The sequence below is a fragment of the Limanda limanda genome, chromosome 7 (assembly GCF_963576545.1).
Source record: "Limanda limanda chromosome 7, fLimLim1.1, whole genome shotgun sequence".
In the NCBI taxonomy this organism is placed as follows: domain Eukaryota; kingdom Metazoa; phylum Chordata; class Actinopteri; order Pleuronectiformes; family Pleuronectidae; genus Limanda; species Limanda limanda.
Genome location: NC_083642.1, coordinates 20,607,309 through 20,633,201, shown reverse-complemented (window position 1 = coordinate 20,633,201; position 25,893 = coordinate 20,607,309). Strand labels below are relative to the sequence as shown.

The 25,893-nt window shown below is 40.5% G+C and overlaps 1 protein-coding gene across 1 annotated transcript in view; it reads left to right on the top strand.

The window, feature by feature from the left end:
* sema3bl (sema domain, immunoglobulin domain (Ig), short basic domain, secreted, (semaphorin) 3bl) overlaps nt 1–23,903 on the top strand; it is a 66,221-nt gene extending 42,318 nt beyond the window's left edge. The window contains exons 5-16 of the mRNA XM_061075276.1: nt 3,283–3,373; nt 5,944–6,060; nt 6,636–6,778; nt 8,675–8,789; nt 8,966–9,035; nt 9,490–9,634; nt 14,414–14,645; nt 14,777–14,868; nt 15,032–15,073; nt 15,176–15,401; nt 17,973–18,103; nt 19,507–23,903. Of these exons, the coding sequence (XP_060931259.1) occupies nt 3,283–3,373; nt 5,944–6,060; nt 6,636–6,778; nt 8,675–8,789; nt 8,966–9,035; nt 9,490–9,634; nt 14,414–14,645; nt 14,777–14,868; nt 15,032–15,073; nt 15,176–15,401; nt 17,973–18,103; nt 19,507–20,019 (1,917 nt within the window). The 3' untranslated portion in view covers nt 20,020–23,903. The remainder of the gene's footprint in view (nt 1–3,282; nt 3,374–5,943; nt 6,061–6,635; nt 6,779–8,674; nt 8,790–8,965; nt 9,036–9,489; nt 9,635–14,413; nt 14,646–14,776; nt 14,869–15,031; nt 15,074–15,175; nt 15,402–17,972; nt 18,104–19,506) is intronic.
* Nucleotides 23,904–25,893: the final 1,990 nt, after the last annotated feature.

Below are 25,893 nucleotides of genomic sequence, written 5' to 3'. Positions count from 1 at the left end.
GCCTCATCTCTTCTGGCAGATTGTTTCACACTGTAGCCTCCCTTATGGCAAAGGCTCTGGCTTCTTTGGTTTTCAGCCTTGATTTTGGAATGGCTACCAATGCCTGCAGAGGATCTCAGACTGAGTCCTGCTCGTAGAAAGGGAAGAGGTTCGGAAATATATTCCTAAAATAACAGGCAGCCAGTGTAAGGATGCTAACACAGGGCTGATGTGGTTACACTATTTGGATTATGTTTGAAGCCGAGCGGCAGCACTTGGAGTGGTCATACCAGACGGAGTGAGGCTGTACAGTAGCAGGAAACCTCTGTAATATGATTGTTCTGCTAATAAACTCTTATTTTACTTTAAGAGGGAAACTGTGATGTTGTGTCTTATAAAGATCACTTAGTTTCATTTTTATAGGCAAATGATTTGTGGTAAATATCAATATCATATAGCTAGCATTAGGTTCTGATTTTTGATAAGGGTCAGGTTATAATAATGTAAGTTTTTAGATGTGCACAAGACTGTACATTATATTAATGAAGTTTCTCAGTTACATGATGCAAATTTGAATTTACAGTATTTATGTCAGTAGTCCCTTGTCTTCATGGTTTTGTAGCAGGGCTCCTGATGTATTTAACTTGGCACAACTGAATACAAAGTAGCTTCTCTTTCCACGTCTCCCTCTTTCCCTCCATCTCTTTCTCTCTCTCGTTCTCTGTCCATCGCAGCACTTGTGTATATTTGTCTTGGCAGAGTTTGGCAAAAGCGACTCTGACAGTCTAATCAGCTACAGGCAGCCACACTATTCCTTCAGATCGTAATGAGATAACGCACACACACACACAGACACACACAGACACACACACACACACACACACACACACACACACACACACACACACACACACACACAAACACACACACACACACACACTTCGAAATGTACAGTCTCGTGCACAGTCAAGACACACAATTGTACTTTAAAACGTGGGTACAGAAATGCACACACATATACACACACACACACACACATACACATACACCCACAGGAGAGCAAGGAGGTTATGAAGGAACAAGGATGACTAATGAGTTCACTAAAAGACGACAGCAGAGGGAGGATGTAGAGCAGAAAAAACAGAGAAGAGAGGAAATTCAGGATACAGAGAGAATTAAAGCAGTGATGAAAATGGAGGAAGGAGGGGAAAAGTTTGGCACATTTTTATAGTTATCAATTATAAGAGATGCATTCAGAATCTCAGTGATTTTAATCCGCACAAAGCTATGATCCTCATACAGGAATTTGTTCGTAGACCAATGTTGAATTTCATATTATTGCAGCGTGCAAGTCTAGTGAAACTGTCAGAAACACATCTTTATAAACTACATTGATCTCAGGCCATGATACGTTTCAGGGTACTTCTGAAATATCTGTCATCGTGTCACCGAAAAGTTGATTAAGTGCGATAGAGTGTGTAAACATTGTGCGCTTCGGTTGGCTGCACATGTTCACTTTAACATCTGTAAAACATATTCAAACCTCCCTGTGTACATTCATAAAGGTACATATGGATCAAATGAAATATTTAACCATCTCATTTTATGAAACCTGTTGGCTTTGCCGAAGTGGCCTATATATCAATGTGTTGGCTTTTTAACGGTAAAAATGTGTTGCCCCACATGCATTATTACACAATGTGTTGGTGCATGTACAAAGACTAATGTGCGTGAGTGTGTGTATTGTCCGCTGTGTTTCTGACTATTTTTAACTCGCTGACTTCAACGTCATCATCTCCCTGTGACCTCTGTTCAGTGGAAGACTCACCCATCCACTGACAATACTCCATTGTCTATTAGAGGAACAGAGACTCAGACGCACAGAGTTCACTGTGAGGACACTTTAATCACCACCGTGGACTTGAATCAAACATGAGGTCTTAGCGTGGGTCCCGTCGCCTTCCAGTCTCTTCTTGTCCCGGAAAGTCGACTACATTTGGACCCACATTGATCACACCCAGGCCACTCTGTCATAGACTGCTGTCGAATAGAAAGGCAAAAAACAAAAGCCCTTTTGTCCACACTCACCCTGCTCTGACCTGACAAATCACACAATCCGAGGATGTGGCCAGTGTTCAGGTGAACATGACTAACTGTTGAGTGACGAAGAAAGAGCCACTGAGTTCTTTTTAATTGCTTCCTTACTACCAAGGGGTTTTGACATCAGTTTTCTTTACACTTTTAAGTTTTATTGCTAAACTTAAAGGTTTTTGTTTTTCGTGTAACTCATATTAAAGTGTGTTAAATATTTTTCACTGGGAAAAAAAAACATCTGACACCAGACGAAAAAAAAAAAAGTTTCATAAAGAAGGTGTTTGTTCTGACGGACGTATCAGTTGTCAAAGTGAAGACATTCCTACATTGAGTGCCATGAATTATGACTCTATATAATTACTTGGTCAGTATGTGTTTTCATGACACACTGCTCATAAAAAGGTCTTATATCAGCAATCAGCATTGTTTTTCTGTCGATAACATCTGGATTTTTAAGTGTAGTTTTTATTTGATAACAGTGATATCCACTGTTTTCCTTTATTACCCTGATGGTTGCTCAATATGGCTCTGAGAGTTGAGCTGCACCAGGGACCGGGGGGGGCTTTTTATAAACTCTGGCATTTGCTCTGATCCTGCATTTGTTTGTTTCTGAGACAGTGTCTTATCTCTCACAGACAGAGAGTTCATTGGAAGGACAAATAAATCTCATGATCTTTTTATAAGAGTGGACAATTGGACAGTGGCCTGATGGGTAGATCACGTATCACCTTTTGGAATTTCCTCACAACCACAACAGAAGTGAGCGACAACAGTTGTTGACAATGAAATGACAATGGAATGAGCAGAGTTCCTATGAGTGAGTTCCTACCTTTTGGGTGCTCTAAGCACCTGCAGCATAACACCTCAAATAGACAAGCGTCACATTTCAAGTGGCCGCTGGCTTGAGCGGGTTTTCACAAACAACTTCTCACTTCACCAAAGTGTTGTTGTGTTGTGGCTTTTGCATTCCATTAATGTGCTTGTGTGATACGGCTTGTCTACTGTAGTAATGGACTCTTCAAATCTCAGATCAGGAGCTAAAATGATGAAATCTAATATATGAAGTGCATGGAAGCAAATCAGACATTAATCTGATGATTATTCACATTCACTTTAGATGTGCAGAGGGCCACATTTATATTTGGGGCTAAACTTGTATTATTGAAGACATCCTGCTTTAATATAACCATGTGTCTCTTTCCTCGCCAGCATGTGTTCACAATGGACCCAACCAATGTGGAGAATGGACGAGGGAAAGTTCCTCACGATCCCAGCCTCTCCTTTGCTAGCACCTTCAGTGGTATGTCCCATGTTGTCCCATGTCTCTATTACTGTGATATGCATATGTTTTATTGAAATAGCTTGACTATAAGATCCAAAGAGGTTGACCCACGTGTTCGATTCTCAATGTGTGCATGTGTCCACCTACACAAAGTAAAACTTGCTTTGACAAATGTCAGATTTATGGTGTTTCTGTTGCTTTTTGTTCTTAATCTGTCATGTTCAACTATTTAAAATGACACACACAGATCGTGTGTTTCCAAACCTTTAACCCCAATCTGTGCTGGAAGTTGAAATGATAATAACCCCAAGAAAAACAACTAACTTGAACTTCTTTGGCTCTGACACACTTATACATGGAGCACACGCTCGCTGTAGATCAGGTTAAATAGTTCTGGGCGTTTCTCTCCAGATGTCATTAGGTATTTACTGTAGCTTGTGAAAGGATGCTGATTTATACCAGTGAATTCTCTCTCTCTCTTTCTCTATGTGTGTGTGTGTGTGGGTTCGCAACCCGCCACCTTCCTCTGTCTGCAGCTGGGTGATTTCAGGATCAGAATTCATCCCAATGCATAGTATTTGGCAGAAAAGGGTTAAAATGAAGCCAAAATCCTGAGTAGTTTGGACCTCAGCTGAGATGTTCAGTTGTCACGTAGATACAGAACAGTGCAAACAAACCTGCTAAGGAAGGCTGCTGGCTCTGCAACTTTGTAGAGATTTAGAAGAACAGTAAAATGACCGATGTAGAGAGATCAAAAGCTATAAGATATATAATGGTTTGAATTGCACATGAGCAGATGGTGATTTGTTCAAGGTTGTTTCACCTGCACCAGTTTACTTGCTCCTCCAGCTACCTAGTGGAAAATGTTGAGTCAGGTTGTGGAAAATAATCCGACGCCTCGAGTTCAAGCTCCTGTTACATGACTGTCCTTGAGTCTGACAGACTTCCCATACTCCCAGTTGGTATTCTGTGTCTGACACGGAACACTGACCTCTTTATGGATTTTTCCTCTCAGGGATCGATGGGTTACAAAAAGCCGAAAGGCCTCTTTTCTGCACAATGCAATCCTATTTCCATCCTCTCATGTTATGTCCCTGACACAACATGAGCCCATCCCTAAGCCCCAAGTAGACACAGAACCATTCTGTACTTATGGAAAAATCTATTAAGTATCAACAATTGTTCAACATAAAGTAATATCTATCTAAGAAGTAATATCTATGTAGTATCTTGGCTCTAAGACTGAGGCAAAAACTATAAAAAAAAACACACATATATATATAAATTAAAATATCAATATAATATGTCCAAATATGAACAAATCAAATTGCAGAAGCCTAAATAATCTTCCCAACAAACCAAAAATAGGAGAAAAAACAGCACAATGTAGAATCAAATGATGAAAGGATGACGTGGCAGGACGTGCACCCTCTTTGGTCTTCTCATAGGTAGCAGCAGGCCAATCAGCTGAAGGGATATCATTGTCCACCAATCATAACCTTGTCTTGGCATAGTCCTATTTGCATGCATCATCACACTTTCCACCATGAGGGAGAAAAAAAGAAAATGTATCCACTACAGACAAACGACTGCAGGCATGCTAATAGAGACTCATCATCTCATTACAACACAAAATAAAAAAAAACTAAGACAAAAGGTTTTGCCAAAATGAAACGGTACAACTTAATGAAAGTAATTGTCATGGTCAGCTATCAGCCCATTGAGGTTTCCCACTCTAAGACTTGTCTTCAGTGTTCGGATCTTCAGCCAAAACATACAAAGCAGATCTCCCCAGGCCCTGTCACTTATTTCTCTGTCTGTTTTTGTGTGCGTGTGTGAATTTGTTATCCCACATGCTGCAAGTGTGTCTGTTGAAGATGATGCGTGTGTCTCTAATACCGTTTACGCGGCTAAATGAGATAAGAAGAGTTCATTTACACCCATGAGATCGCAGGGGAGTCGTCCACGGCCAGATTCTGTTTCTACAACAGCAACTATGCCAGGGAAAAAAATTAGAAACAGTTGTATTGTGTTCTTAAAACAAAACAAATGGGCCCAAGGTGAAAAAACTATCTCTCATATTTCTTCATTATCTGACAGGTATTGTAATGATTCCTATCATGAGCTGTTTCCAAGCCAGCTGAGGCTGATGTCTCAGCTAATGACGGACAAGCGTGACTGCTAAAGGTTTTTCCAGCATCGAACAAGAAACGTGGCGCGAGACAGATTCGGTATTTTATTTCCACTCGCAGAGAAATCTGTTTTCTCAATTGCTAAAATTGAAAGTGAGTCCACTGCTGATGGTGTCAGTCTCAGTGGAGGATGTCTCATATAAGAGTGTGTGAGCTGTGGTTTCGCATTACTCTCCCAGTTTGCTCTATTATGGATTTGTCCAATTTCTTTTCCTCTGCCTCATTTGCCTTAACCGCAATTTTTCTTTCTCTCACCCGTGATTTCCTTATTGGTCTTCAGTGCCAAACATTTGTATTCCTCATAATCTCCTCTCCTTTATTGGTGATGTTACTTTACACGTCTTCCCTTCTGCATTTGTATAATATTTGTTAACGCTCATGCTTACCTCTCTGCAGGTGGAGAGCTGTATACTGGACTGACGGCAGATTTCCTGGGAAGAGACTCTGTGATCCTCAGGAGTATGGGAGGTCGCTCCACCATGAGGACAGAGACCGATGAGAAACTTCTTCATGGTAACGCTTCACTGTTTCAGTCTGTCTGTTACAGTCAATACAGAAAACACATTCTTATGTTACAGACAGAGGAAAAGCTGTCTTTGATCAGTTCCTAATGTTTCTTAATTTTCAAATGAGCTCACATTTAGATTCATTTTACGAGTGAAAGTTTCTATAGTCACATGCTGTTTAATACACTTTGCCTTAGTCACAACTTTAATCAACACCAGACCACAATATGATGCTTCATTAAACCACTCACATGTTGAAGAGAAGGTTAATGCAGCTGTTAAAGTCAAATAAATGTAACGATTAAATAATTACAATAATTCAATTGTTGATAAATTTTGAGGCACAGGTTAAATCATAATCCACCTCCATGTGTCACCAGGTCAGATTTTACAAGAGATATTTTGAACTGGTTTATGGCTCAAAAACAGAGCTACAAGTTTTTTGGGGGAAACGAGTGAGGAGGATGACTCAGTTTGCATCAAAGCAGTGAGGGGATCTCGGTTGTTTAGTGTCAAAGATAGGAAGTGTGCTAATACAAAGAACTCTGCTGAGTCTCTGCATCCTTCCATCTCCCCCTGCAGACCCCAAATTCATCGCCGCCCACCTCATCCCGGACAACGACGACAGAGACGACGACAAAGTGTACTTCTTCTTCACGGAGAAAGCCACGGAGGCAGGGGACAGGGAGGGGGCCATACACTCACGTGTGGGACGAGTGTGTGCGGTAAGATACTTAAACTGTTTGTGTAGTTGTGGGCCAGTGCACAGTGATGTTTCCATTGAGTGTTCATCAGGCAACTTGTATTTGTTGCATCTGTTTTGCAATGAATTAAAGCACATTTTCCTTTTCACATTTCATTTATTTAGCAGAATAGATAAGTAGGACTTGCTTATTATGTAGAGCTCTTTGAAATATGCCTCACTTAAGAAGTTTTCTGACATGAACTCAGCTCCCTCTGAGGTTTGGAGTTTTTTTTTGGTAGTTTTTCCTAACTCTTGTTAATGGTTGAAGGGCAGTGAGTGTCACACCTCACCAAGACATATTGGGATTTTTTAACAAGGGCAGTACAAATTGATATATTTATATATAAATATTTACAAATTTGACTGATTGATTGATAATGTCCGCTCTATTGGAGCAGTAGATTATGGGCTCAGATGCTTTCACAACAAGAAAGAAATATTTTGAGCTTTCAGGTGAGGGGTGGTGCAGCAAGCTGGAGGCACGACTTAAGGTTTAAATTTCGTTGCAGAGATCAAATGTTTCTCAAATGATCTCACTCTGACATTATCCCAGATTTCTTATCAGGCGACTGACAGGAAAAACTCCAATGTCCGGAGCCTCTCATTCAGCCATTTGCGTTCCCCTCTGGATCATGTCTGGAGATTATCCGGAGTTCAGTGCATGTCTGAATGCAGTTCAGGATTTATGCTTAAAGGAGATTAAAGGAGATTCATTTTATTAGTGGTGCTAAAACCATCAAAAAGTTATCTAGACATTCCAGAGACATTATCCCACATTGCCAGGGTAAGACCTCAGTGACAGTATTCCGATGCACACAGACAGAGTGAGAGATAGGTGGGAGTAAGTGAAGCCAGATGGTCAGGTGAGCTGCACAATAAACTTCTTCAAAACACCATCCAGTCCCTGAGAGGAGACATCTGCAGGGGTGTTCCACTTGTAGATGAGGTTGTAGAGTTCTGATCTGGGAAAGTCTCTGAGCCCTTGGGGGCTTTTTTGTTTTCTGGAAGATCCATTAGGCATCCCAAAATCTGACTCTACGGCAGGTCTTAAAGTCTGATGGATAGTGTCACACTGTGGGATTTACTTCCCAGGACAGGAGATAATGGTTTTAATGTTTTTTTTCGTCGCACTGTCAGTGCCAAACCCTTCACATGGAAGAGACAAATGTCTGGGTCAATCAAATATTTACATTTTCCCAAAAGCCTGTAAAGGCATCGTAATATTCAGAAGTATATGACTTCTTTCAACGTGCAAATTGCAAACAGCCTTCAAATTTCCCAACCACAATCCCCATCTGCTGTGTACTATAATTTTATAATGCATTGTCTTCATCGCACACAATCGCAGGTGTGCTTACAAAGCTACAGGAAAATTGTTGCATTTCCTCAGAGACTTTTGACTCTGCCAGAAAAGTTTACACAAACTTCCAAGACAAAATCCATCCCCAGCTTTCAAATGATAACGTTCTTTCAACCTGGTCTCCATCTCTGTTCCCCTGCTTTCTCTCCATCTGTCTCCCCTTCTCTCCCAGTACATATGTTATAGCATTTCCCCCTCAGCCTTATTTTTCTCCCTCAGGCGAATCTAAACAGTTTTCATTTATCAACTTTCCCTTGTGGTGATACTTGCCAGGATGCCAATTTTCTTATCACTGTTGTGTTGACATACATACAGACAAAGAAGATTTCCATGTAGGGTATCATGAATATACTGTATATACTATATAAACACATTTACCATTCACTTCTAGATGTTTCAGGACTTTTCCTTTCATCTCTATAACATTAAGTACAGAGCCAAAACAATAAAAAAATGTGGATTTGGAAATTAATCTGCAGCTGTGTTTTATAGGTTTTAATCCATTTTTTTTATCAGAACGATGTTGGAGGCCAGAGAGTGCTGGTGAACAAGTGGAGTACCATCATCAAAGCAAGACTGGTTTGTTCTGTACCAGGACCTCATGGCATCGACACACACTTCAACCAACTGGGTAAGATACACACAAGTCTAATCAAATATTATTTTGTAAAGACACACAGGCAGTAACTTGCATCAGTGTTTCATTAACACACACACACACACACACACACACACACACACACACACACACACACACACACACACACACACACACATTAACTGGCATTGTCTTGTTCTGTAAAACAGAGGATGTTTTCCTCCTGAGGACTAAGGATGAGAGGAACCCAGATGTGTATGCAATCTTTAGCAGTATCAGGTAAATCCACACAATCTTCATATGCGTTTTATATCCAGAGAAAATAATGTATTGATTCAAAGTTTCGTGAATTTTTTTGTGTTTCCCCGCTCACACTTAAAAAACAACTCAGCTGAGAATCGTTTGTTGCCGGTTGAATTTCTCTTCTCTGTGCGGTGACATGAACGTGAACCCCACCTGATTCTGCAGACAGGGTTATTAACAATGATGGTGTGAGGTGATGTGGGATCTGAAACCAGTTAAAAATTCATTAAGCTCAATCCAAGGATGACGTTATTGCGATTCTATTTCAAAGACACAATGTGACCAACTTCTCTTTCAATTTCTATCCTCTCTTTTTCCATGGTTATTTCCTTTTTCTTCCTCTGTTGTCTAAGACTCTCACATTTCTTGTAAAGTATCCAAACCAAAATGTTGAAGTCATTTGTTGACATCTCTCCTTTCTCCTCCACAGCAATGTGTTCCAGGGATTTGCTGTGTGTGTTTACCGTATGGCTGACATCAGAGAAGCCTTCAACGGCCCCTTTGCTCATAAAGAGGGTCCCGACTACCAGTGGGGGGCTTATGAAGGCAGAGTCCCATATCCCAGACCAGGGGTGGTGAGTGATTTTTCACCTTGTTTAGCTTACAGTATATACAGCTTAATAAATGTGTGTGCTTAGTAACACTATTAGAATATATTTTATACTGAATATCCTAGCTTCAAAATTATACTTCATAAACAGTTATCAACTACATTAATTCGTGGATGTCTAGAATGATTTATAATTTAATAAACAAGATTGGGTCCCAAAAATTTGAAACAAAGATCTTGTATTTATTTAGTTGTTTCAGAGTTGACTAGAATTTTTAGAATTAGCTGCTACTACATTTTTATTAGAGAGTTGTCACTAATATTGATTGATAATTTACTGTGAGCAATAACGCTGATTGGAATTTGCAACATTGCGACATGCTTTGCTGAAGTGTTAAAAGCAAAGTTCGCAACATTCACGTAATACGCATCATTCGCGATGGCCCACGTCTATTTGGGTCGAACATTTATGTTGTAATCTGTTTGCCGGAGCACAGGAGAGAAAAAGCTGTGTGTCATAAAAACTCTTAAAAAAGGTAAAGAAAGTTTCCATATCAGTAAAGTAAACTATTTTATGTGCTGGTGCAGCTGTGGTGACTGTATACAGTGCAGACCCTTCTTCTGGTTTACATCCGCGCTCTCAGTGGAGATCTGTCATGTTCTCTCAACCACATCACTGAAATTCAGACTCGTTCTACACACAAACAGACGCGTGTCGGCAACACACACACACACACACACACACACACACACACACACACACACACACACACCCAAGCACGTCACCCTCATTAGCAGAGAGTCACAGAGAGTATGGAGGCAGAAGGAATATGAATAATGTGAGAAGAGAGCAGACACCTCTGAGGTTTCAGTCCACCGACTCCCTGATTAACAGGAATGTCTTGGCCTGAAAATGAGAGAAAGAGGGAAGGAAGGAGGAAATGGAAGAAGCAAGAAAAAGAGGTGATGAGTGGGGGGTAGGCAATGGGAAGAAGAGAGTGGAAGACGAGAGGAAGGAGAAGATAAAGTTAATTGTTGTTTGTTGTTTCTGTCTCAAATGCACCAGACTAAACATTCAAGTCCCTTCTTATATCTCTGGATTTTCTATATAACAGATTTCGGCTTGATGATGCCGATCCATCATGTCTCCTAAGTCGCCTGTCAAACCTCAGCCAGTATTGGAAAATAAAAGTTCAGTTTCACTCTGAAAGAGTTATCCGAGACATTTTGTGATTGTATTGTCCCTTGACATTTGTATTGGATTGAAATATCAGAGTACATTGTTTAAACTTGTGTCAGAACTCATCCTGTAACAGACTGAGTGATGGGATATTACAGATTTACCAGAGCTTGTAGTTATCCTACCTGGACCTTGGCTCAGCATTTCATTCATCTCTGTACTTTGTTGTCTTGTTCTGCTGGTCTCTGTTATCCATACTGACATTGTAAAACAACATGTTTTCACATGTTTTCTGACACTCAAAGCACTGGGTTACGTTCAGGGAATATCCACGTTGACTTAAGACCTGATGTGCATCAAAGTTTCACTGAAACCATCAGGTTCAGAGACAGTTTTTACCCACAAGCCATCAGGCTACTGCTAACGCTGTGCACATGACATCACATGACACCACTCTACAGCAACACAAAGGCATACACATACTACTGTTATCAAGTATATGATGATAAACCTCTTGAAACCATGATCCATTCTTTCATTCATGATCCATTAACATGACTATTTTATAGTTTCTGTTTTATAAAAGACACATTAAATAACATCTAAGTGGTCTTATCTTTCAAAAATATAATGTTGATATTATAGTACGTTTTTTTAAATGACAAACACTGTAAGACCCAACAATATCAATACCTGCGTTACATAACTTTACAGTTTTTACATGCACATATCAAATTTTCATTCTGTAGCTGACTACATTATATTATATTTGTCATAGAAAACCCTGGTATCGTTGTGGTGCTCTGTTTCTGTTTAATATGACCAGTAAGTGAATAATCCCATATTTGGTGATATAAAGAATGTTTTTGTCTCATGTGCAAATGAGTGTAACCCCAGTCAGAGAGGTGCATTACATGTAGAAGTGGCAGTGAGTGTAGAAGTCATTTCCCAGCATATCAGCCAATCTCCTTCTCCTGTTCTGGGGATGTTTGTTGAAATGGATCAACGTCTTATAAGCAGCAAAGGAGGGCTAACACATTTCATACCGAGCCTGTAACACACAGAAACAGAAACAGACAAGAGTAACACCCACATCCAGAGTGATACTAAAGTCAAATAGTTGTCTGCCAAATATGCTCACCCCTTTTCCCTCTCATTAATTCTCAAATGGCTCTTAGATGGTAATTGAAAGCAGTCGAGGTGCTGCAGCAAAACTTTGGATGAGTTGAGAATAGACTCTGGAGCTATTCCAGTTCAGGTTTTATGTGCAAACAGATAATGAGGAGTGTGGCGAGCGGTTTTGAAACAACTTGACAAATCAAGGATGTGCACAGGGGAGCTGCATGAGTGAGTGTGTAACTGTGTGAAAGTTGAGCAAATCTGACAAATACATGGAAAGAAATAGTCTCTTCAGTTCCAAAATGAAAGTGTAAAAGATCACGTTTTCGTCTTTTTCTTCATGCATACCAATAACGTTGATTTTACACACAGATTCCCCACAGATTGGGAAGCACATGCATGCTTGAACTCCCCCTTTGAATTATATACATCGCAATCTATGCACCACTTATCATTAAAAAACAAATTGCAAACAAATGTATTTGTTCAGGAGGCATTTGAAGTTAGTGAGTTTGAGAATATAGCTCAGGTTTGCTTGCACATTCCACATCCTCTGCAATAACGTGATGCTGTGTGGTGAGGCATTCTCCGAGGAACGTTCTATACATCAAAACGTTTGTGCATATTTGAGTGTAACCTCCCAGCACAGTTCAAGTCCCCTCTCTGAAATTGAATCCAGGCCATTATAAGGCTATTGTGGGGATTAGTTACTGTTGTTATAAGGCAGAGTAACAGTATTTATACCATATGGAAATACAGTCTGGAAAAGCAATATCAAGCAAATAAAAAAGTTTTATATAAATATTTAACCTTCTCATATAAGATGATCAAATGGCCAACTGCTTTCTCTTCTGAGTAAGATGATCTTTCTCAATTAAATGTCCCATTTCTTTGTCCTGATTCATATTTGCCAAAGTTGCTTCATGACTCTGACATATGCTTTCATTTTAGTCAGTCACTGCTACTTTTTATTTTACTAGTAGAACTTATCTCACCCAAACCCCTCTGTGTCCTCAACCTCCCTCGTCATTTAATGATCTGTTTCTCAGGTGAGTTTCTCTTAAGGCTCTTAAGGTCTAACCCAAAACATCATATGGTCTCTGTTCTCTCCTGATTCGTCCTTTGTTTCTTTGAGTGAAATCATCATCCACTTGCACAGAGTAGTCAAGCTTCAAGGAGATTCCTGATCAATTTTAAAAGCCTGATGCCCGGTCCACACTAATGGAGATATCTTGTGAAACGAACTTCATCCTCTGCATCCCGATCACGATCCACATTCTAACTATATTTTAAGTCAAATAACTTCTAAAGTGCAGATTTTTTTAAACTCTAACTTTGCCCACTGTTGCTCTGTGTAATTAGCATGCACAAGAAACGACTACAACGATGGCTGATATATACTGGTTTCTATACGTTCACTTAGCACTGCCAGGTCTATTTACAATTTTGCACCTAAATTTAGCATCACTGCAACACAATAACTGCATTAACATTGCATCTGCTTACAATATTACTTGGACAACAGCCTTCTTCATTGGTATTTGACGGATTGTTTGTGGAGGCTTTATCGCCACCTACTTGACCGGGCATGGGTGTTTGTAGACGTCTGGACAGAGATATTTTGTAAAATGAATTTGCAGTACACAAAGGATTGAGTTTTGCCTGACTCTGATCAATTAAATCTGGTTTTGCCTATAGCTGCAGCTCTTCTGTGTATTTCCTAATGACAAGCCAGAAATCAACGCTAACATGTTACAACATCCTTTATTTGTGACAGGAAGAGTAAGTGCATGAGAACCATGAATGAAGATGCAATATTCTGAAAGAAGTAAATCTGTTTTCAGTGGAGGACCAGACAAACATCACTCATGGTGTTTTTTGCCTCCAAAAGAGACAATACAGCCATTTGCTTCCGAACAGTTGGCATCTTCTTCTTCTTACCCCTGCTTCAGTTAAACACATGTGTTAAACAGTTGCTGCGCAGACTGCGTGACAAAGACTTTGGCTGCTTCACAAAGAATCACTGATCTCAATCATTTGTGAAGTCAGAGGTCATATGGTTTGTGTAAATTCCTTTCGTTTGGAGAGAGTTCAGCCTCTGTAATTATTTGAGTGACACAACATCTCAGCCAAGTACGATCACATTTTATTATGACAACAGTCACACATAAAGGGAAGATTTTTTTATAAGCACATACAGTGATAATCCAAACTTTCTAGACACAACACAAATTATATAGAGGGTTCTTTGAGATGAGTTTGGAAAGCAGTGGTGGAAAATGTTGGAAATATAACCAAATAGAAAATACAAAGACTGTTGCTTTAAGCTCTTCTTTCTTTATCACATCCATCGATCTATCCCTGTCTGCTTTAATATTTTTCTAGTACTATCAATTTACAAGCCAAGGAATTTACCTCAAATCTGTTTAAATAGTTTTTGATCTTCCATGCTCTTCTTCTCCCTTTGTCCCTCCATCTTTCATATCCACCCTTCCTTATCTCCAGTGCCCCAGTAAAATCACCAACCAGCCTGGCAGGGAGTTCGGCAGCACAAAGGATTTCCCTGATTCAGTGCTGCACTTCGCCCGCAGTCACCCCCTGATGTGGCGGCCGGTGTATCCAGCTCTGCGCCAACCCGTGCTCGTAAAAGCCAACATCCCCTACAAGCTTAAGCAAATTGTGGTGGACCGGGTGGAAGCGGAGGACGGGCAGTATGATGTCATGTTCATCGGCACAGGTAAATGCATGTGATCACTGTCCAGAGTCAGAAACTTGATCAATGGTCTGAATTGTTATTGAAGTCTTAAATAATTATTAAAGAACATGGGGCTAAATGTGGACCATACAATGGGTCTCCTTGTCTTTCAGACATTGGAACAGTGTTGAAGGTCATCACTGTGCACGGTGGAAACAGTCTAGAGACAGAGGATGTCACACTGGAGGAGCTACAGGTCTTTAAAGTAAGTTTTACTTTGTCTCAGTAAGTATTTATGCATGTCAATCACGTCTCTTCATTGTCTCCTCATTTTCAAAGAAATATTCTCCTTGAATTTACTCTCAAGAGATGGGAGGTGTTTTCTCACATTGTGAAATACATGACTTGAATTATTTTCACTATTGCAGGTTCCAACTCCAGTTACATCCATGGATATATCCGTAAAAAGGGTAAGTTGATATGACTGTAATTTCTAAATTTCACACTCAATATTCTAGATGTTATCTTCTTAATGCCTTATTCCCTTTTCATCCTCTCCTCCCTTTCAATAGCAAGCCGTGTACGTGGGCTCTCCGGCAGGCGTGGCGCAGGTGAAGCTGCATCGCTGTGAGACTTATGGGAAAGCCTGTGCTGAGTGCTGCCTGGCCAGAGACCCTTACTGCGCCTGGGATGGCTCATCATGTGCACGATATGTGCCTGTTAACAAACGACGGTACCGCAGGCAGGACATCAGGCACGGAAACCCTGTTCTGCAGTGTGTGGATCAGAACCAGAGTGGTGAGTGTGACTACCTATCATCTTCTGTGACCTCTTTGTTCATTATGCGGGACTCGCCTACTTCCTCTGACTTCCTGCAGTTTCAAATAGTTTCCTGGCAACCTCCTGCTGACTGAAAGAGTCTGGACTGCACCCAGCCAAATGTCCAGCCTCAATGTCAAACCACAACTTTTACTTTTCACACCAGGCTATAGCTGTTTCCCCCCCGTTTTCAGTCTTTGTTCGTTCTTAGAGTTCTTGAAGCTGTCGAATTTGTGTTTGCTCACCTGAGTGTAGGTGATGAAACATGCCTTCATTCAAGTCTCTGGTTGAACCTGAGTTCAACAAGGTTCCTTTATTCAAGTGTCAGGATGTTGTTAGAGTAAGATTTCCACTTTTTCAGACAGTCACTGCCTGTAGCAAAGTCTTTCTACTACCAGCACACTGAAAGATCAAGAAAACAGAAATAAAACTCCACCAACAGTCACCTTAAATTCGATCAAGCTACACCAGATTTCACAAACTTGTAGAAAGCAGTTCCAGTTTCATCAAGATCCAGGAATTATTCCCTGGAAAATCTTAGAAAATTTAGAAAATGACTATATCTTGCAACGTTAAAGAAAGACATCGGACCCATGATGCAGATATGCAACAATATTATATGGGTTCTTATCCGACCCTTATAGCAATTTTCCACCAGGTTTTGTGAAAATCTGTGGAGTTCTTTTTGTATTATCTTGATTAAAAGACAAACAAACCAACCAACAAACAAATGGACAGGGGTCAAAACTTCATTACAGTGCCATCTCCCATTCCCAGCCAGGTGCACTTGCACTTGTATTGCAATGGATTGCTAATGTAAGGACCGATTTGCTGGGAAAAATAAAATAATGGTTTTCTACAGTTTGCACATGAGAAGATCATCTTCAATGTGTGTAACAAGCCAAATAGACCTATTGTATTACTATCTAGATCAGGGGTGCCCACACTTTATAGGCTTGTGAGCTACTCTTGAAATTACCAGCTCAACAAGATCTACCCCCCCCCCCCCCGCGCAAGTACCCCCTCCAGGAAACACACTGAAAAAAGACTTTAAAGGGACTCTTACCTTTGTTGCATTTTTACACTTTTTTTGGATAAGGTTAAATTGGTATTAATAAGGTAATGACACTCTAAAATGCAAGACAGACCCACCAGGAGTAAAAACAAACAATTATTTCACTCTCATAATATTTAGTGAAAACTTCAACCAATAAAATTCTTCGGACCGAAGGACCTTATTGGCCGACAGACCTGTCTGTTTGCTGCATGGACATGCAGGTTTTCCGTCTGCTTCTTGTGGCGCATTCGGGCCCGCGTCATCAAGGCATGTGAATGTAAATGTATATAACTTACCGGTGCTTCTGAATCCGAATCCATTGCTTTGGTAAACAAAAACTCACGTGCGTGCGCGGAGGCAGTAGGTCGTAAGTCTGCTTGTAAATAAAGTTTCTTCAAAAAAACACCGCAGATGGGAACGAGGGGGTGGGGCATTGGAGGAAGGCGGGATGATTTGAATGTGCTGTAATTCTCAAATGCAACAAAGGTAAGAGTCCCTTTAAACGATATTGATAACAAATTTTATATTTACTATGATATAAATGATTAAATATGCATCCCATAGTTTGTATTCCCCTTCTGTTGTCCTGGAGATTTAATTTTACCAATTTTACCAATCACATTATTAAATGTCCCCCTCTGCCCAGCCACAAGCAGTCATATAGATAAAAAGAGAGAGGGGGGGCTACGTATTCTCCACATAGGTTTGAGTGGAGAATACGTAATTTACCCTCCACACCCGACATAGAAAACAGCGGACAAGTTCTTGAAGATGGATGATATTAAATTAATAATTGAAGTGGAGAAGTACAGTGAGTTGTATGATCCTCAGCACATATGACACAAAAAGACACATGTTGGGCTGTGTTGCAGTTAATGTTGGAGCAACAAGTAAGTAAATGCTTGAAAAAAATGATTAAATGCCGTTTTTACTGCAGGCTGATAACAGCAAAAGTATTTGATATTATTAGCGCGGCGCTTCAGCGTCCGCTGTGAACAGCCAAGCGCCGGCGCTTCGGCGTCGCTTCCGCGTCCGTTTTGAACCCGGCGTGACAAGCAGTCCGCCTCGGTTGACGTTCGCAACATCGTCCAGGGCGGGGGGCGTGGCGGCCACGGCGGCGGCAGCGGCAGGGGCGGCGGCGATGGCAAAAAAAAAAAAAAAAAGTGGGTACGTGCGCCGGAGCGTCCACGTGACTGCCTCTTGTCCAGTCGTGCGATCGTCCCACACTGCACCGGTCGATCGCGATCGACGTATTGGGCACCCCTGATCTAGATAGTGCCGCCTCCAAATAACAGTGAAATACAGACCACTGAAATGTCTTTTGTTGGTCAAAAGTGCAATTGCATACAAGCAATCCACCTCATATTTAGATCAACATGCCAATGGATGCTCAGTTGGACGTGCGTGTGCTACATTGGCACTGGACGGGAAATGACAACTGTGTCTGAAACTAGCAGAGAAACAGCCTCCCTAATTCTCTTTCTTTCAACCAGAAGACATTGACATGACGGAGGACAGAGTGGTGTATGGGACTGAGAACAACAGCACCTTCTTGGAGTGTGTTCCTCGCTCTCCGCAGGCTACTGTAACCTGGTTCGTTCAACAGCACGACCACAAGGAAGAGGTAAGACAGCAAGCAAATGGCCAAAATCAAAATCAAGAAAATGTAATTGCTACATATCAAAAATCTGTGTATCTCTGATAGGAATAATGGGTGGGGGAAGTTTTGAGGGACAGGCAATGGATGATATGAAACTTCTGGCAAACAGTGGCCTGACTTACTGCCTGAAAAAAAAAAACGAGATTTGTGAGTGAATTTGGCACTTGGCCGACACATTTGACAGCCATTTGACATATGGTTGAAATTGAGCAGTTATATTTCAAAGGAAAGTGCACAACCACTCTTTTACTCTTGAATAAACAGTGAATTCTTTGCAAGCATGGCCCACATGCCACTGGAAGCTGTGGTGTCACTCAGTCGCTACAAACCTCTGTGACTTCAGCACGGTGTTGCAAAGTCTTTTTCAAATTACTTCTTTGGAAATTATGTTGTCCTGAATGTGTGCACACACCCATAGTAATTTTTCATCTGTTTGAGGTTATGTTTTTTCAAGCTTAACTGAGTACCTCAGTGAGCCATGCAAGAATTAAGGCATTACCACCCCTCCTCATTTCCCTGCAAATAAACATGTGGCTGCCACTCTAGCTAACAGGGCAGCCATGGTTGTGTTGGCACCGAACGAATGGAATAAGTGAGATGAGGAGGTAAGAGGTTGATAAAGAAAAGTTCAAGGGAGACATAGTTGAGGCAGGAAAAGGAAAGAAAATACAAAGAGAATCAGATTTAAGGGAAGGAAAAGAGAGTTAAAACTAACAGTCACTGTTCCTGAGCTCTGAGATTGGTGGATTACCATCTTTATACTTAAATTTCAAAAAATGTATTTAATAAAGTTTTATAAATAATTTAGATTGGCGTTAAAAGTCTTATTTGTTACTCCATTCATGTGATTCCCTTGACTGCTAAAAATAATTCCTCATATGATCAAAAGGCTTTAGAACATCTTCAGACAAGTATGAGTAAATGAGTGGAGAAACATAACGATTGCAGATGCCTTCACACAGGAGCACTGCCTGGGAATATTAAACAGTTAGCAGCCAATCATGCTCATTGGCAACTGCTGAGCAGGCTCAGCTGATTCTGATTTTGTATCAAGATGGTAACAAGAATAAATCTAAATAACTTTGAAACAGATTTCCTCGTTGGGGTGTAGATATCACCAAGGTTCTCAACAGATTTATGTTGATTCTCTGAGTCTCAGATTGATAACTGCACATGGATTTTGTGACATTCACAATGTGTAAGTGAATCAACTAAGTTAAACTTTTAAATATTACACTTGGATTGTAACTTTGTTTAGTCAATTTAACATTTGCTGCTGTTTTCATGTATAAAATATGATAGACAATTACAGCCTAATGTGAGACAATAGTTAAGTTAAGTAAAAGCTCCCTCTGTGGCTTCCTCAGGTGAAGCTAGACGACCGTGTGATGTCTACAGAGCAGGGTCTCCTGTTCCGTCGTCTCTTTCGCCAAGATGAAGGTGTGTACATCTGTCGCTCCCGGGAGCACGGCTTCACACAGAGCCTGGCCCGCTTCACCCTCCAAGTCCTCCAGGGGGAGGCCGTGGACGAGCTCATGACTCGTTACAACGCCGGCCTCTCTGACTCGTTGAAAGACAGATCTACAGGTGGCTACAGAGCATGGATGCCGTGCAGCTCATACACCAGGGCTGGCTCATCAAGCCAAATTGGTCAATCGCGTACATGGTTCAAAGATATCATGCAACTGATTGGGCCGTCAAACCTGCCACATGTGGAGGAGTACTGCGAGAGGATGTGGTGCAACGACAAGCTGAGGAGGAAACACAAGAGCATGCTGGAGAAGTACCGGCAGGCCCAGGAGAGTGCTAGGAAGGCTCGTAGCAAGAGCTCCGGAGAACGGAACCGGACGCCGCGGGATCTGAGCGCATGGGACGAGTAATGATGACAATATGGGAGGGCAAAAGAAAAAGAAAATGAAAGACTAAAAACAGAGAAAGTTTATAGTGTAGGACAAGAAAAAAGGGGGAACAAGGGTATCAAGACCATCGTCATAGTTGAAGCTTTGGCACTAGAATTTTTTTGAATATGGGAGATCAGAACCATTTTTTCTGCTTTTGCTGGTCATCAAACCTTCATCAATCAGAATAGATTTCATGAAATCAGTTAATGTGTAGGTCTGATGCTTGAGCTTGGATTTGACTGTAGCCCAAAAAAGACAAGTGTTCGGTTGTCTGAAAAGTCAGCACAAACTGAGACGGAGAAGATGGTGACACAGATAAAGAGGAAATTAGAGACAATCGTTCACATAGACTCTGAGGATGACATTTGAAAATCCTAATCACCAAGGACCCCCTCCTCCCCTCACTACTTTGCCCATGTATACGTTTGAAATTACATGAACTGTTTGATTCATATCAGTCAATCTTCACTGAGAAAACCCCTCAACACTTAACAAACCTCAGATTTAAAAATGTATGCATGCCTGTGGATTGACTTTACCAAGAGCAGAGCCTGTTTAATGTCTGCTTTTGCAGCCTTGCTGACTCTTTGATGAACCGTGTGTTGGCTCATAATATTGTGTTAATTGTCTCCTGAGACTTCAAGCTGCACGAGGCAGTTTTTTTAATGTAAAGGTCCAGTTAAATTGAAAACTGGTGCTTGGAGGGAGAGGAAAGGTACATCTACATACTGTTCCTTTGTATCTTCGGGAATACAGACCAGCAAATTTGTCAAATGCAGTTTGGACACACACAATTATTTACCTCTTTTTCCCCTCACAACCAGATTGGTGACATTTCACCCACTGTATTAATCTCTTTTGTCTTTGACAGACCATATCTCCTCGTTTGTTCTGCTCTTGACATAGTTATACAATTCATGCTTATGCGTGATTTCATTCTAAGACACATCTGCCTTTGATGTATATTTGTTAAAGGCGAATGAAGCTAATGAAGCACACATATTTAACACACTCTGTAACACACGTACACACACTCACTCTCTCTCTTCTCTCTTACATAAACTGACATCCCACTAACCCATAACACTGAATACATAAACTCATCTAACTCAGACTGGAAGCTACCATGAGACGACTGTTGATAGTTCAACAGATTAAAGGCACATTGCTTTATTTTCACTGCAGTGACTTCCATTAAACACCATCTAGGGATCAAAATCCCTCCTCACTGACCCGTAGAGGCATATTTCACAGAGGCTTGTTTTCATGCTTTTGGTTTTCATACCATACGCCCTCTTGGAATGTACCTAAAGCTCACACTCAATGCTCAATATTCACTTTCTTGGGAAACCTTGGTTGGATCTGTTGAATAATGTTTCAACTTCTTCAGTAACATTTCATTGTTAAGTGTAATGATAATTTGGGTGATACACAAACTGATGAGTCAACAAGCTAAACTTAACTAACCTCACCTCACATGTTAATCAGCAGCTGAACTCCCTTTCCCACAGTCGCTCTGTCTGCTGTAGCTTTCCAGCGACAGTGGAGGGAACAGGAAGGGTCAAATGATTAATGACTAATGCTTCTTTTCTTACTGCTTTGGAAACACTGGTTTCAAGTAGGGTCCATGATTAGAACACATGATAATCCACCTCGCTATCGTCATCAGTTTTTATTGTGAAAATGTAACTTTTCAAGGTTACACATTAAACATAAGGTCTCCCTGTCCACACGTTCAGGTGGAGCAGAACAGAGAGCGTTTACTGATATGATCTGACTGAACAATAAGGATAAAGAAAAAGCAAAGAAACTGGTTTAGAATAAGGGGAGAAATGACTATTGTTAGTGCAAGTTATAAAATCATCAGTTTCCAATTATAAACTGTTCTTTTTTTGTTATTTTTAGGGTTAGGGTTAGGGTTAGTCAGGGGAAGCACCATAGCACTCACAGCAATGTCACAAGGCAGGAAAAGTAGTGGGCCCCGGCCCCTAATATGACAACAAACTAAAAACATATATAACCCCAGCCTTCACTCCAAAAAAGAAGAATAAATAATAAAAATAATTATTAAAGGGGGGAAGAACAAAAAAAACAATAATAAATAAACAATTATAAACTGTTCTAAAGTTATATGTGTTGTTTGAAATATATTTAAAAACAGCTACATACACAATCAGAAACAAGTCATGTACAGTAGGAGCCAAAGAATGGAGGATGACCAACATAGCTGCCATGTGTTACCTCGTGTGAACTCATTTTAATGGAGGACGGTATATCTTTTCTGTGAGCCCTATATATGCTTAAAACTAGCCAGGAAGCAACACTGCACCTATGAACTTGTTGACTTCTTGTGACATTTGTGGCGTGCGAATGGCCTCTCAGGAGTACAAATGAGCCGAGAGGAGGAACGGTGATGAGACAAAGAAAGGAGTGAGAGATTAAAATACAGGTACTATGAGAAACTTGTGAATACTGTTTTTACATTTCAAAATAATCGTAATTAAATATCCCCTATTTCATCAATATGAAGTGAGAAGGTAAAAGAGACCCATTCTTCAAAATCCTTACTAAAAGTTCAGTTTCTCTGTAACATTTATTATGGTTTAATTTTATCACAATTTTGTGGAATCTGCTCTGGTCTATAAAGATAATAACAAAATCGTACCTTTTATTAGTATGTTGTGGTGGTGGTACCAGATTTGTTTGAGCTTCTGCGTTTCTAGGTCCTGAAATTCCTTTGTCATTAGAAATGATTTTACTGTATCTTTAACAACAATCATTGTGAGATGGAACCACCAAAATAAATGCTGACACTCTTTTTGCTGAAGAAGTCAATCACACATTTCAATAAGTAGTAGCAGGAAAAAAAAAGAGCCATCACTAACTAAATATCAAAAGCATTTCAGTACATTTGTACAAATTGTGTTGTGGTATTGCATCTGATGTTTGATATATATTTACCTCTGTAGCTAGTTGTGTTCAGTTCAGTTTCTCAATACTCTTGTTTAAAGTTGTTTGGATTTAAAGCGCTTGTCTTGCCTTAATGTTGAACTGCAGTATTTTACAGTGTATAATGTATAAGGACAGCTGATAGATGTGTTGTTTGTCAGGAATTCAAAAACTCATGGACATTGTCGTACTTTCTGTAAAACTGGGGAAGTGTTTCAGTCCTGCTAAACCACAGCAGACGATTTCACTGATCAGCTGATCCTCCTGATTGTGCTGAGCTAATTCATTAATATGTGCACATTCTCTGACATCGACGGCTGCTCTGCAGGAAGCAGTAAGGAGGTTCAGCCAGTGGTAGAATAAGAGCCGCATCACATATACTCACTGCAAAGCAAATAACGCTGATCAAAGTTCATCGAAGCATAACTCCAAGCGATTTGCCTCGTCACAGGAAGAAAAGGCTTTAATCGCTTCCTCACTCTCACGTCTGAAATATTTGCTTATGTGGGTCCAGACCCTTAAGAAGAGACTGCAATAAAAGCATTGGAACTTTTTAAATATTCTTTCACGACTATTGCAGCAGTCCAAATAACAAACTACAGTTATTATTTTCCACTTGACAGGGTTCAACAAGCATGGTTTCTGTACAGATATTTTTTACTGAAAAGCACCAGATACAATATAGAAATTAGGCTAAAAGATGTAAGGATGGTTGGATCAGAAATGAACATTATCTTGGTGTAATGTCCCTTTATTGTACTGTAAGAAATGTGTGCTGGCTGTGGGGTCTCCGACACAAAGAGCCTAATTTAAGTGTGTATTTATGTTTTATTTAAGTGTCTTTCTACCATGCATGCTTTGTAGTTGTTGCTGTATGCTGTTTAACAACATTAAAGTTGATTTTCTAACATAAAGATGGTCCGTGACTGAATGTGTTAAAGATAAGATTCATTTACAGATGGGGGGGGGGTCTACTGCATAAGACTAATGGCGCCAGTGAGGTAAACACAGACCAAACAACAGCGGCCTGAAATGAGCCACTTTCATAAACTATAGCTTTTACCCCACTGAAAGACATGCTCTATTTAATACTGAATCAACAATGTGCAGACTGCACACCTGCAACAAGGCTGTTTGGTATTTAATGTCAGGAAGGAAAAGACCGGCTCCATTTCCCATGTCTACTTTAATTTAGTGTGTGTGTATGTGTGTGTGTGTGTGTGTGTGTGTGTGTGTGTGTGTGTGTGTGTGTGTGTGTGTGTGTGTGTGTGTGTGTGTGTGCTTGTGTTTATATCTCTATGAGGACCATTTTGTCCGGTCCTCACTTTCTGACCTTCTTTGAGCTGTTTGAGGAGTAGGACTTGCTTTTAGTTGTAGGGTTGGAAGGAAGTGTATGTTAGGGTCAGAGGCTATGGTATGTATAATACGTGTACTTACTAAGACTGAAATGTGTGTTTGTGGTCCAAGTATTACTCATGGGGACACATAATGGGGACTTGTCTTCATAATGGTGACAAACAGCGTGTCCCCATAACCTAAATCATTACATTTGAAAGAAACAACATTTTTAAGGTTAGTTTAGGTATAAGTTAAGTATTATTTTAAAGCCTATGGTTAGACAAGTAGTAACTGTGGTCTCCAGGAAATCTATGTAAGTCAATGTATAATAGACTTACAGGTGTGTGTGTGTGTGTGTGTGTGTGTGTGTGTGTGTGTGTGTGTGTGTGTGTGTGTGTGTGTGTGTGTGTGTGCGTATGTGTGTGTGTGTGTGTGACATCTTTCTACATGTCAAAATATTCTTTAAAACACATTTGGGTTAGAAAATGAATTGAGATCATGTAAGTTTAACACAAAACCTCTTGCTGGTATTTGTGAGATTTTGTGTTCAAACTAGCAGGAAGATGTGGGGGTGTGTGATTGCAGATTTACAGACCCAATTGTGGCCCATTAGGTGCCCAGTTACTGGGTCTGGTCATGCGTGTGATTGGAGGATAATTGGGTTGTAACATCTGTGAAAATCTGCAGTAACAATGGCTGCTTGTCGCTTAAACAGACCATCTCATAAAAAACAAACCTGCAATGCGACTTCACACCCTGACTATTACTGTAACCTCATAAACACGCACAAATATAGAATTAACGTATTTGGTTTGCACACCCGGATGTGAAGAAGTACGTGTAAAAAGACCCACAAAAACGCACAAATGTTCCCACACTTTGCCCTGTGTAAAAACTCCAGAATGTGAAGGGATGTCAGATTCACATACACTGTATAAACACTTTTGTTAGTTTGGATCAAGCCTCGTTAGAAAGTTCTAGTTCGCATAGTTCTCAGTGTAAAAATGTGTGTTCACTTGCTTCTGCTTAACGTGAGCAAATCCACTGATCAGAGCAAATGCATTGGAATGAACTGACTTTGCCATTTTGGATGCTCATGTACGTGACCCTTTCTGAATGTAAAACCTTTCATTGCATAGTTTTTGATTCTTTATCACATCTCCCAACTTCTCATGCTCCTAACAGTAGCATTACTGCTGGTGATTCCTCAACCGATCATGTGTTGCTGCATGTTGTCAGCTCGTTTGATCTCTCACTGTCCATGCACTTGAAGTGATGCATACACCTGTATCATTTCCTCCATTAACAGCAGCTCTGTGGTGGAGAAGAAAAAGTACATAAATCAGTGGCACTGGCTGTTAACTGAAGTCCTATAAAGTGAAGTGACCTGGACCAGAAAAAAACAGCAGCTGTTATTCAGACATCTGCATCTGTTCATTTATCCCAGTCACCTCAGTGGAGTGTGCAAAACCACCTGTGGATTTTATTTTAATAATTGATGTGCTTTCTTTGTGTGTGTGTGTGTGTGTGTGTGTGTGTGTGTGTGTGTGTGTGTGTGTGTGGGTG